A 12,974-nucleotide genomic window follows, 5' to 3' on the forward strand; every position below is an offset into this window, starting at 1 on the left:
ATTGTGAGATATCGAGTGGTGAGCTGACTCTGGTGTGACAAAGCTACTTTGTCTGCATCTAAAAGGAAACCTTGTGGAGACTGGACCTTCCAACTGCTAAGATATTTTTTGAACAGTGTTTTTTCTGTTGACTGTGAATAAATGCACTGTAATCAGCCTTGGGTTTGAGTCCTGCCTCTAAACATGACACAAATCTTTGAGCCCTAAAAATAATAAATACTTTAAAAGAAGAAAGAAAAATCATGGACTCTTAAGCTTGACACTCTAAGCAAAAGCCGCAAGTGGCCATAAAGTAACTGTAGAAAACATGTAGACTTATGGAAATTATTTATTAGAAATTTTATTAGAAAATTTCATTACTGGCTACTGGAACGACCACAGATTGTTGGCTGAGTTATTTGCCAGAAAATAAAATTAAAAAAACAAAATTTTAAGAAAGCTGCAGAAACACTTCTGTTCAGATTCTAGTGCAGAGTTAAACAAATCCAGAATGTATATTTTAAAAACTCATGTCTTTCATTGTTAAAAACAGTCTAATGCAGCCTCTTCGTTAACATTAGTACTATTATACTATTAGAAGGTCTATTGTGGTCCTCATGCCACTGTGGTCATTAGAAGTCGAACCATTCGTTCTCACTATGTGATGATGGCCTGGCTGACTTCAGCCAAGTAAACTGATTAAACTTTCATTATTTTAAGCCTGTATAGCAAAGCAGTGGGATCCTGAAGGAAAGCTGGAAGGTTGTTCCTTTTAACATAGACAGTGAAGGACAAAGCAGCAGCCGACAGAAGCAGAGGCCACTTATATGATCTGCTGGGTTTGAGCTCATCACATGGTCTGGTCTGCATAGGTTGAGTCACTCTCTCCCACTGAGTGAGGATTGCCTGGCGGGCTCCAGCCCACTTTCCTGGCCCCCTGAGACGATACTGGTACGGCGTGCAGGGACCAAAGAGCACATTCATTCCCAGCCTGGGGTCAGTCAGCAGCATCCTTGGGATGTTGGGTTGAACTCCCACTAGCTCTGCTATTTCATCCATGTAGCTGACGTAGTCCACCTGGATGGTGTGTCTCTGACTGGTGACATACCTAAAAAAGTTTGAGTTGAACATATGAAGATGCAGATCTTAAACATAGGTTTCTATAAGGCTTAGTAAATCCACTTCATTACCTTTGAGCCATGGCCTCCTGCTTACACTGAATATCTTTTAGCATGGCAACTGATGGAGGAAGCTTTATGCAGCCTGTTTGAAAGGGGACAAAGCTGTTTACTGTAGTAAAAATAACAACTCTATAAAAATTCTAAAATCCTGAGTGATGAGAAAAAGCTGTGTTAAAGAAAAAGTAATTTTTTACCTTTGAAGACACGTGTAGCCCATCTGGCCTGCATCTCAGAGATGGGCATAATGGCTCCCAGTGGCTGCACTAGACCAATGATAGCCAGAGTCGGGCGTTCGAGCTCAGGAGGAAACACATATTTGTACAGAGATGCTTTGTTGTTAGACACAGAGACCACCTGTGAAGCCAGGAATGGAAAGGAAAACTGGTATCCTGTAGCAAACACCTGAAAGACAGCGGTCCATGTTAGTCGAAAGTCAATTTCACTGATCTCTATGAAGGTGAAGAAAAGTATGTAATTCCAGACCTACCACCAGGTCAACATCTTCCACTACACTGCCATCATCAAACTCCACACTGGAACCTTGAAATCTGCAGATGTTGGGTTTCACCTGAACTGTTCCAGAGAGGATGCGGTTGGGAAGCTCATCATTCACTGTGGGATGTTGGCTGAACACCCTGAAATAAAAAGTCAAACAAAACAAATTCCGACATGAAACAATCCAGACACCAATTACATTGTAAAATGTAATGTATTAGTAGAATACTGTACCTGTGCCTTGGCTTTAGGTTGTACAGAGCGTGATCAAATTTTTTGTTGAGCCGGCTCTCTCTCAGACTACAGAAAACACCAAAGGGAAGATTTTTTCTTAGGAAACCTGTCGCCCTGTTAGAAAACAAGTCAACAGGAATCCCATTGTCCCAGACTCTATTCAGAATCCACGCTCCCCTTCGAGTGCTCAGGTAAAGCTTGAATGAAGGAAACAAAAAAAATTAGCAAGTTTTGCTGTTACATCTTCTTTAATGTCCACATCCATGTGTCACAGGTCACTGCTTGTGTAGTATTTAAACTGTTTTCAGCCTAAAACTGTGAGAATGTTGAAACCTCACGTGAAATTATTTTCATCACTAAGAATGTTAAATGCTCAACCAGTTCAGACACATTTTTTCTCTAATGATGCGACCAACTCATTCCAACCTGCTTGGTGACTCTACTCAGTTCCACTGCTATGTCTCCTCCAGAGTTTCCAATTCCAATCACCACGACCTTTTTATTCCTCCACTCCTCGGGAGTCTTGTAGTCTCTGCTGTGGAAATACTTCCCCGTGAAAGTGTCAATGCCTGAAGAAAATAAGACAGACTTATGGTGGGTAGACACAATGTTTCAATACTTCTGCTATAAAAAGACTGATCTATATTTGAAGACACGCAAAAGTTTCACTCATGCTTTGTTGAAGGTTGATTAGTTCTGCCCCTTGAGTGAACTATAAGATAAGAATAACGTTCCTTTTGATAAAGTATATAGTTGGATCAGGTGACCCAAAATCCTCCCTTAGTTATACTGCAATAGGTCTAGGATTCCACCGATGCATTTTGTGTTTCTTCATCAGTCATCTTTTTTGCTTAGTATGTGTTAATACACCTCTCTGGATTTAATTATTAGTTATTATTAATCTCTGGCTCACTTCCACAGCATTTCTTTGTCCTGTCTTCATCCGCTTACTCCCAAACTGGCACTGAATTGAATGTTGATAGCTTGTAGTGCAAGGGTTACCTGGAAAGTCATGAAGAGGCATATTGGGGTTGCAGTGATGTCCAATACAGATCATCACAGCTTCAAAACTGTGTTTCTCCTTCTTGCCATCCTTGTTCTCCGTTTCAACAACCCACTCGCCTGAATGAGAAAAATCTGATTTCTGCTTCAGCTGCAAGACTTTGGTCTGGACAACAGAAAGACAGACACAGGGGACAGAACAAAGTATTTTTTTTCTATGAAATTAATGTTGGAGTAATTAGGATTTAATTTTATTTATTTATTTTTTAATTATGTGATACAATTTACCATTTCAGACATCATAAAGCATTCTTACATTAAAGCGTATGTGCTTGGTGAGCTGGAAGTGGTCAGCGTACAGCCGAAAGTAGTCCATGATGAGGGAGTTGTGCATGAAGTTTGGGAAGCAACCAGTGCAATGTCCAGTATGAACAATCAGTTCAAAGTGTGAAACTTCTGGCTACAGTGCCTGACAATGTGACATTTTCTGCTATTCATGTTTGTAATTAGATTTTTTGGTAGCAGAGATAAAAGTGTTAAATAGAAACAGCTAACAAAGGAGGAGACAACATAGGAACTGAGAGAAATGTGTGGTCCAGGGAGGGAGGGGGTGAATCTGTACGCAAGTGAGAACTTCAGTCATCACCAATCATCTGAGAAACATCAGAAAGGTGTGCTTATCCAAGTCATGCAAGAATATGTACAAAAAAGTTTGGAAGCTATGTACATGAAAATATGAATGCAATGAGTTGCAAATATAAACCCGTAATTCATTATAGAACACTAAAAACATGCCCGCCTACAAAATTTTACATCAGGGAACGTCATCCTAAAATTGCTGAACAATTGTGCCCCTCTGCCAATCTTTACCTCTGAGAAACGTTTTATAGTTACGTTCCTGACTTACTGCCAGTTAACCAAATAACTGGCAAACTGTTCCTCCAGATATTTTTCAGTAACACTTACTATTCCAGTATTTTGTTACCACCTCCCAGCACTTCGGAGATGTGGTGGTGCCATCAAATTCAAAATGCGCTAACATTTTTAAGCATTTGATGTTTGTCGTGTTCTGCTGTGAATAAAATGCGGGTTAGGGGATTTGCAGATTGTTGGGGGTTTTTTTTCTGTTTACAATCTATTCAGAAACCTAACTTTTTCAGAATTGTTTTGGATTGAGTGAATCACTGAAAAGCAAAGTACCATTTTAGAAAACCATTTAAATCCTTTTAAGATGAAACTCGGTATATTTTCAAATTTTACTGTGCTTTTCTTTTTAACACCAGATTTTGTATAATGGTAATTTTTGCTTTTTGGTGTCACTGACATGCAAAATATAACATACTGAGGATTTGTTTGCTTTTCCTTCAGTCCTGGAGTCAAATAACTGACCCTCCTGTGAAGCAAGGATTCATAGGCTCCTTTTATATTTAGACCAACCATTTTCATTCCTACTCTCTGCTGAGTTAAATGCAGTATGAAAGCTCTCTTAATTTCTTCAAACAAGGTAAGAAATTTGGATTCTTTATCATAACTGCTGAGTGCATTAAGGGCTGTTGTATCAGGGTTAGCTGTTTCTTCATTTTTAGTTCTGAACTGTACATTTAGGTGTTCTCATCTGTTTATGATTGCTTCGTTTTGTTGTGGGATATGGGGCATGTGGCAGTTTATATATGTTTATAGAAAGTTTCTGAGTCTAGGTGTTTCACAGAGTATTGAGGATTCAAATTCAAGAAGCAAAAGTCAAAAAAATATATATTTCAGTCAAAAACATAAAACAAACTTTAGAAATCAAAGGCAAGGCAAGGCAAGTAGGTTAACAGACACTTACAGTGAGCAAAGAAACAACAGGACTATATATACTCACACAATGAGGGTTAATGGGGAAACAATAGGCAAGTCCACACAATCAACGCAATCAAAGGAGAGGAAGTAAAACTATAAACAAGGCACAGAAAAAAAACAACTAGCAAACTAAACCAGGAAATAAGTAACAATGACCAAAGAGGGAAACTTAGACACAAATGTAAAGTCAACATGAGGAAAACACAGAAGGAAAAAACACATTATTGTGTATAGAAACTCAGATATGCACAATAATGGGAAATAAGATCTTAAGATTCAAAATACTAAGGATATACATGAAGAACAAAAATGTGAACAATAAGTTGAACTATAAATCAAATAAAAACTATTTAATAGTAATAATTAATAATAGAATAATTAATTATTATCAATCCTGCATTGGCAGACTGAGGTGGGTGTTTCCATCTTTAAGAAGGGTTACCGGAGGGTGTGTTCCAACTATAGGGGGATCAAACTCCTCAGCCTCCCTGGGAAAGTCTGTGCCGGGATGCTGGAAAGGAGAATCCATCCATTGGTCGAACCTCGGATACAGAAGCAACAATATGTTTTTTTGACCTGGTCGTGGAACACTGGATCGGCTCTTTAACCTCTGATGATGATTCTTGGGAGTTTGCCCAACCAGTCTACTCTACATGTGTTTTGTGGACTTGGAGAAGGCATTTGAGCATGTCCTGTTGGAGGTGCTTTGGGAGTATGTGGTGTGTGGCCCATTGGTACCGGCCATTGGATACTTATGCCTCCATTGCAAGAGCTTGGCTTCGTCAAGTGACAGCCTTCAGCTTGCACTGGAACTGTTTGCATCCATCCGGAAGGGGCTCAGAGTAGAGCCGCTGTTCCTCCAAATCAAAAGGAGCCTGTTGAGGTGGTTTAAGCATCTGACAAGGATGCCTCCTGGGCGCCTCCTGGGTGAGGTGTTTCGGGCATGTCCACTGGGAAGCAGACCCAGGACACGCTGGAGAGATTATATCTCTTGGCTGGCCTGGGGACACCTTGGCGTTTCCCTGGAGAAGTTGGAGGAGGTGGCCATGTGTTCTGCCTGCTTGCCTACCTGCTTAGTTCCATGTATATTCCCAGTTTAGTTAGTTTTGTATATCTGGTGTTCAGCAATAAAGCTGCTTTTTGAGTTCTTTTGAGTTGGTCTTATCACCTGACTAAATGTTGACTCCCAAGAGCATTTTGTGGAGGAATGTTGCCTTGCAACATTAAATTACCTGGGAACGTGAAATCCAAAGCCAGAGTGGACTACAGCTATGGCCAAAACAAGCGTTAAGTTTGGCAGTGATAGCTCTTCCAAGCAAACACTGGTAAAAATCGTTTATGAAAAGAAATAGGGGTGAACTTCCTGTTGTATACAGCTCCATGGATGCAATTTCCTATTTTAGAGTAAAAATATTTTGGACTGATCTGATTCACTCTCCACAGAGCTGAAGAATGACACATCGTGTAGCAATTGTTGGAGGAGGGGCTTCAGGTCTGGCCTCTATTAAGTGCTGTCTGGATGAGGGGCTGAAGCCTGTCTGCTTTGAAAGCAGCAATGACATTGGTGGTCTGTGGAGGTTTAAGGTGGGTTAGACAACATACAGATCGGACTTTTCTTTGCTCTGACAGATGAGATTTGTTTTTCTCTATTCATGGCTTTCTCTGCAGGAGAATCCAGAGCCAGACAGGGCCAGTATTTACTTTTCTGTCATAATCAACTCTTCCAAGGAGATGATGTGTTTCAGTGATTTTCCCATCCGTGCACACTTCTCAAACTACATGCACAACTCCCTCATCGTGGACTACTTTGGACCACTTCCAGCTCACCAAGCACATACTCTTCAACGTAAGGATGTTTTGTTATTTTTCTGTATTCTGTTGGCAAAACTTAACGTATCACCAAGTTTTCAAAAGAAAAAAGCTTTTTTAGTACTTTTTTAGTACTGATATATATAAATGGAGCATACCCGCACTCTTATCAAAAACCTGCGTCTGTCTTTCTGTTGTCCAGACCAAAGTCTTGCAGGTGAAGCAGAAATCAGATTTTTCTCATTCAGGCGAGTGGGTTGTTGAAACAGAGAACAAGGATGGCAAGAAAGAGAAACACAGTTTTTGAAGCTGTAATGATCTGTATTGGACGCCACTGCTACCTCAACATGCCTCTTCATGACTTTCCAGGTAACACATGTCTGCGGGCTAGCAATAAACTACATGTAGATTTTATGTAGCCTTATAGAGTTTGGCTGTAGCAATAGAAAGAGGAAGTAATAATATTTAATAACAGTGTTTGACATTCTTTAACCATGTCTGTCGTGGAAACAGAAAGGGAGATTGTGTCTTATTGTTTTATTTTCTTCAGGCATTGAAACTTTCTAGGGGAAGTATTTCCACAGCAGAGACTACAAGACTCCTGAGGAGTGGAGGAATAAAAAGGTCGTGGTGATTGGAATTGGAAACTCTGGAGCAGAAATAGGAGTGGAACTGAGTAGGGTCACCAAGCAGGTTGGACTGAGATGAACTGATTCCTCATTTAACATTTTTTTAAAATAATAATAATTTACCCCAAAATTCATTCAGTTAAATTCAGTTCTGTCATTTTTGGACCTGAACCCATACCACCAAAACATACACCTTATACATGAATTATTAACCTATCAGTAGTTCAGACGCTATCAATATGATGAGAATTACATTTTTTTAAAAATATACCAAGAACCAGAGCAATGGCTGACAATGATTAATTTCATCCTAGGTTTACCTGAGCACTCGAAGGGGAGCCTGGATTCTGAACAGACTTGGGGATAACAGGATTCCCATTGACTTGTAATTTAACCGAGTGTTCGACTTTCTAAGGAAAACTGTTCCCTTTGTTTTTTTTCTGTAGTCTGGGAGAGAGACGACTAAACAAAATATTTGATCATGCTCTGTACAATCTAAAGCCAAAGCACAGGTATTGTGTTAATATCTACAACTGCACTAATGCAGTAGGCAGACTCCCTTGAATCTTGTGTTGGGCAAATCTTTATTACTATTTTGATGACTTTATTGCATTTCTTCCTATCAGATATTTTGGACAAAAACTTGGCTTCATGATTGCATGACTGGAAAGCCAGTAAATTCATTTTATTCATCATATCAGTAGGGCAACGTTTAACTTTCCATTTCAGGCTGTTTAGCCAATATCCAACATTAAATGATGAGCTTCCCAACCGCATCCTCTCTGGAACAGTTCAGGTGAAACCCAACATCTGCAGATTTCAAGGTTCCAGTGTGGAGTTTGATGATGGCAGTGTAGTGGAAGATGTTGACTTGGTGGTAGGTCTGGAATTACATACTTTTCTTCACCTTCATAGAGATCAGTGAAATTGACTTTCGACTAACATGGACCGCTGTCTTTCAGGTGTTTGCTACAGGATACCAGTTTTCCTTTCCATTCCTGGCTTCACAGGTGGTCTCTGTGTCTAACAACAAAGCATCTCTGTACAAATATGTGTTTCCTCCTGAGCTCGAACGCCCGACTCTGGCTATCATTGGTCTAGTGCAGCCACTGGGAGCCATTATGCCCATCTCTGAGATGCAGGCCAGATGGGCTACACGTGTCTTCAAAGGTAAAAAATTACTTTTTCTTTAACACAGCTTTTTCTCATCACTCAGGATTTTAGAATTTTTATAGAGTTGTTATTTTTACTACAGTAAACAGCTTTGTCCCCTTTCAAACAGGCTGCATAAAGCTTCCTCCATCAGTTGCCATGCTAAAAGATATTCAGTGTAAGCAGGAGGCCATGGCTCAAAGGTAATGAAGTGGATTTACTAAGCCTTATAGAAACCTATGTTTAAGATCTGCATCTTCATATGTTCAACTCAAACTTTTTTAGGTATGTCACCAGTCAGAGACACACCATCCAGGTGGACTACGTCAGCTACATGGATGAAATAGCAGAGCTAGTGGGAGTTCAACCCAACATCCCAAGGATGCTGCTGACTGACCCCAGGCTGGGAATGAATGTGCTCTTTGGTCCCTGCACGCCGTACCAGTATCGTCTCAGGGGGCCAGGAAAGTGGGCTGGAGCCCGCCAGGCCATCCTCATTCCTGGTTTCACAGGTGGTCTCTGTGTCTAACAACAAAGCATCTCTGTACAAATATGTGTTTCCTCCTGAGCTTGAACACCCCACACTGGCTATCATTGGTCTAGTGCAGCCATTGGGATCTATTATGGCTATATCTAAGTTGCAGGCCAGGTGGGCCACACGTGTCTTTAAAGGTCAGAGTTTAATTTAAAATACTTTTTTTTTTCAACTTGGGCATTTACAGGTTTTCATTATTACTAAAGTAAACTGTTGTGTTCTTTAACAGGCTGCATAAAGCTTCCTTCTGTAGTTGTTATGCTAAAGGATATACAGTGGAAGAAGGCAGCCATGGCTCAAAGGTAATAAAGTATATTTACTTGATTTTGTGGTTGCTTAAATATATAGGATCTGTAACACGCCACTTTTTGTTCTGCACATGTTCAACCTATATGTCATTTTCAGGTATGTCACCAGTCAGAGACACACCATCCAGGTGGACTCTGTTAGTTACATGGATGAAATAGCAGAGCTAGTGGGAGTTCAACCCAACATCCCAAGGATGCTGCTGACTGACCCCAGGCTGGGAATGAATGTGCTCTTTGGTCCCTGCACGCCGTACCAGTATCGTCTCAGGGGGCCAGGAAAGTGGGCTGGAGCCCGCCAGGCAATCCTCACTCAGTGGGAGAGAGTGACTCAACCCCTGCAGACCAGACCATGTGATGAGCTCAAACCCAGGAGATCATATAAGTGGCCTCTGCTTCTGTCGGCTACTGCTTTGTCCTTCACTGTCTACGTTAAGAGGAACAACCTTCCAGCTTTCCTCCAGGATCCTGCTAGTTTGCTGGACAGGGTTAAAATCTACCTGCCTACACAGTAATGCAAAATGTATAACTGAACAGAAATAAAAGATCTGATTAGTCTTGTAATAGTTTAATAGTTGGTAATGCTTTTGCAAGAAATAACATGAGCGTTGGAAATGGACTAATTACTGAAATATATTAGTGAGTGGTGCAATGATTTAATTACTTCAAAGGCCAACTACAATATGTGTCACAATCTGCAGAGGCAGACTGCATGAATAGTTTATGTGAGGACCCAAAAGCAGACCACAGACAGATGGAAACTGGAATTTAACTGAAAGTGTGCTATTTATTAACGCAGATATACCAAACAGGGAGAAACATAAATAACAAAAATTAAACACAGGATCGCCTGAACTGGAGAAACTAAGAAAATAAGACAAGAACTGGAATACTAGAAAAACCTGGGGAAACCTTGGAAACACGAGAGGAAGCATGGAAGAGCCGTGGGGGGAAAACAGACACAATACAGCAAAGGTCAGAGGAAAACTCAGACAATATATACAGACAGGAGGTGATCAGGGGAAAACATGGGGAACACAGGTGAATGAACAAGATGCCACAGTGGAAGCAAAACTAAACACACTGAACATGGACCATGAGACTGTCAAAATAAAACAGTAAAAAGGCAGACTAATACACTTGGACTTAACAAGAGAACAGGGAATTGACAATGGGAGACGAGACGCAAACATAAATATGGAACACATACAGAGGATATGACGGGCTGGTGAGAACACACATAACAGATGGGGAAGACCTAGCATGAGACACAAAGGGAAACATGTAAACAAGAGGAGGAGATGAAAACAGAGAGAGAGAGAAGGAGGGGGGACCCGAGAGAGAGGGAACGAGAGCGAGAAAGGGCACAAGGGTGAGGGAGAGACAGGCTGGGGAAACATGGGCAAACATTACTGACAGGGGAGGCATGAAATAAATGCAAAGAGGGGAACATGGGGACTAAATAGGGAAAACCCAGACATGAGCATCACACACACGCATATAAACGGAGACACCGAGAGAGGGGCACAGAGGACAAAGACTCAAGGGAACCTAATAAACAAGGAACTAAACTCATGATAAGTGAACTCAGAGATGTAATAGGAATGAACTCAGAACTAACCAGTTAAATGAAAATAATCATAATAATGCATAACAGATATGAAAACACAAGAAAACTCATCAAATAACCCAGAACCATGATAATATGATTGTTTCTGTATCATCTTAGCATTATTCAATTGAACGGATGCCTCGTTCAGGAGTGTCATTATGCCTTTCTGTGCCCTCTGGCTAGAGTTTCAAAAATTCTATTTAAATGACTAATTATAGTTTTTTAACATTTATTATGAATTTCATTGAGTCTGAACAGTTAAAAAATATTAAAACATTTTCATGTAAAGCAGTACTGTATACCCCTGTGTTCCTTTCTCTGGTTTACATTATTGTTTCGCTTTTGTATTGAGTAATATAAAATGCTTCTCAACTCTCAGGCACCATTTTGGCCGAGAGGTTCTGTAGAGCTTGTGAGAAGAAAACAGCTCGAAGTAAGTGTAAGGTGTCCTATAATGTCAGGACTTAAAATTGTAGAATTGCATATGATCAATTTATGCTCAGATCTAGCAAAGGAAGTAAATAAAAAACTTTTTCTAATAAAAAAATAAAACAGCCTCAACATTCCCCTTAAAAGTTTGTCTTTTTGTGTTTTCAGTTCGTGCTGTTGACACTGTGTTAAAGGTTCATGCCTCCTATTCATTTGGCTTTTCTATTAATCAGGTTGTCATGAAAAGTTTGGACACTTTTTTAATTTGTGTGTGTGTGTGTGTGCGTGTGACATTTAATACATGCACATGGCAAATGAGTCAGTTTTTCAGTATATTGCACACTGGAACTGATGCATAATTTGCATAATGCATAATTTATCCCAAAGGAGTTTTGTGTACTCATAATATCTGTTTCTCCTCAAATCTGATCTAAAAAAGTCAGCAGATTTCTGAGGTATATAGTTACCCTATGGCATTTATTTTACTGACTTCACAGTCCATTTTGACTGGACTTTGATCTTCTCTGTTATATCAGCTCCATGAATGAGATAACAAAATTCCTGAATGAACCCAGGTTGCCACTCAGTGTTGCACAATTCCTGTATTCTATAAGAGCATTTGCAGTGTCCAGCTCATCAACCTGTGCAAAGCAGACCTAAAGGTGGGTTCTGTTAGCTTGTTAAATGCTATTAGATTGTTGTTATAACAAGAAGGCATAAGGGAACAAGGGATGAGAAAAGGGTGCTGTTACATGAAGTGGATGTGGGGCCTATTTTAAGGAGCTTGGAAAGAAAAGCGTCTGGACTTCTTTAAGTTGCTTGAAGGCAACTTAAAGAAGTCCAGACGCTTTTCTTTCCAAGCTCCCGATGCCCTGGATGACTGAGAACCTTCACAGACATGTGGGGCCTATGTTATTTTCTGTACCCAACATCTAGACTAAAAGTGAAACAACTAATAGCTCAGTGTTCCAACATTAGGGAAAAGCAACTGCTATCACAACTAGAGATTGATGAGCTACAGCATAATTGTTACGACAAGGGGAAACCAGCACGTCAGGTCGGGGGGAGATATTATCATCCCCACCCCACCTAAGATTGAGTACCGAGCCCCAAGTACAACTTGCACATTGAAGGCGTTGAGCGCTTTACCTGAGAGATAGTATCATGGCTAAGCTGAAAACTTGGACCCTCCATGACCAATTTTGTGAAGTACCCTCTGAAGGTCTACTTGAAGATGTGAATGCAACGTCAGGGGAAACCAGGCAGAAACAAACTGATCATGAAAACAGTGATCAGCTGTGCCTTTCTGGAAAAAGAGACTATAGAGGCCAAGATCAAGGTAGCACACAAGGAAGCCAACTATCAGAGCTGCAGAAAAGTGTGATGAAGAAAGGGTAGTACAGCAAGGAAAGCCTAAGAAATACAGCAAGCTATCCATACCTGAGACTTGACATAACCCATAACAACAGTGCTCAGTGGTTATAATGGATCTGAGAGCAAACCATAGCAACCTCCCTGAACAGCTCCAGTAAGCATCACAGTGGCAGACATCCAAGAAAGGGTCTCCTTAGGCTCCTTAGGCTACGGATACCAACTGGGGAATGAAGCAATTGTCAGCCCCCTAATCTAGATAGATGACATCAAGCTGTATGCCAAGGGTGAACGAGACATTGATTCACTGATCCACACCACCAGGATCTACAGGATGTCATTCGGAGTCAAGAAGTGTATAGTCGGATGGTAACAAAGAGAAGGAAGGTAGTCAGAACT

At 40.6% G+C, this 12,974-nt stretch overlaps 2 protein-coding genes across 2 annotated transcripts in view; one reads left to right on the forward strand and one right to left on the reverse strand.

The window, feature by feature from the left end:
* The window catches only part of LOC102312497 (flavin-containing monooxygenase 5), a 27,985-nt gene extending 16,927 nt beyond the window's left edge, over positions 1-11,058 (forward strand). Inside the window, 12 exon segments of the mRNA XM_042221347.1 lie at positions 6,402-6,541; positions 6,543-6,579; positions 6,745-6,840; positions 6,842-6,911; positions 7,093-7,235; positions 7,486-7,590; positions 7,592-7,683; positions 7,901-8,048; positions 8,134-8,341; positions 8,454-8,526; positions 8,609-8,810; positions 9,466-11,058. Coding sequence (XP_042077281.1) covers positions 6,402-6,541; positions 6,543-6,579; positions 6,745-6,840; positions 6,842-6,911; positions 7,093-7,235; positions 7,486-7,590; positions 7,592-7,683; positions 7,901-8,048; positions 8,134-8,341; positions 8,454-8,526; positions 8,609-8,810; positions 9,466-9,678 — 1,527 coding nt within the window. The 3' untranslated portion in view covers positions 9,679-11,058.
* LOC121814603 (flavin-containing monooxygenase 5-like) lies at positions 325-3,293 on the reverse strand. Its single transcript, XM_042221348.1, has 8 exons — positions 3,208-3,293; positions 2,892-3,057; positions 2,316-2,458; positions 1,890-2,086; positions 1,648-1,795; positions 1,355-1,562; positions 1,170-1,242; positions 325-1,087 (listed from the first exon to the last, which is right to left on the reverse strand). Exons 1-8 carry the CDS (start codon positions 3,283-3,285, stop codon positions 679-681), a joined length of 1,422 nt encoding a protein of 473 aa, XP_042077282.1. The 5' UTR covers positions 3,286-3,293; the 3' UTR covers positions 325-678.
* Positions 11,059-12,974: the final 1,916 nt, after the last annotated feature.

Source organism: Haplochromis burtoni, unplaced genomic scaffold (genome assembly GCF_018398535.1).
Source record: "Haplochromis burtoni strain Fernald_Lab_line unplaced genomic scaffold, NCSU_Asbu1 Contig_65, whole genome shotgun sequence".
Classification (NCBI taxonomy): domain Eukaryota; kingdom Metazoa; phylum Chordata; class Actinopteri; order Cichliformes; family Cichlidae; genus Haplochromis; species Haplochromis burtoni.

What these genes read in the sequence shown, in the direction of transcription:
- LOC121814603 (XM_042221348.1), bottom strand. Translation starts at nt 3,285, where the DNA reads ATGCACAACTCCCTCATCATGGACTACTTTCGGCTGTACGCTGACCAC. An exon ending in TGAGTAGAGTCACCAAGCAG is followed by an intron (nt 2,087 to 2,315) that starts GTTGGAATGAGT and finishes CCTTCATTCAAG; the next exon opens with CTTTACCTGAGCACTCGAAG. An exon ending in GGCTACACGTGTCTTCAAAG is followed by an intron (nt 1,243 to 1,354) that starts GTAAAAAATTAC and finishes CCTTTCAAACAG; the next exon opens with GCTGCATAAAGCTTCCTCCA.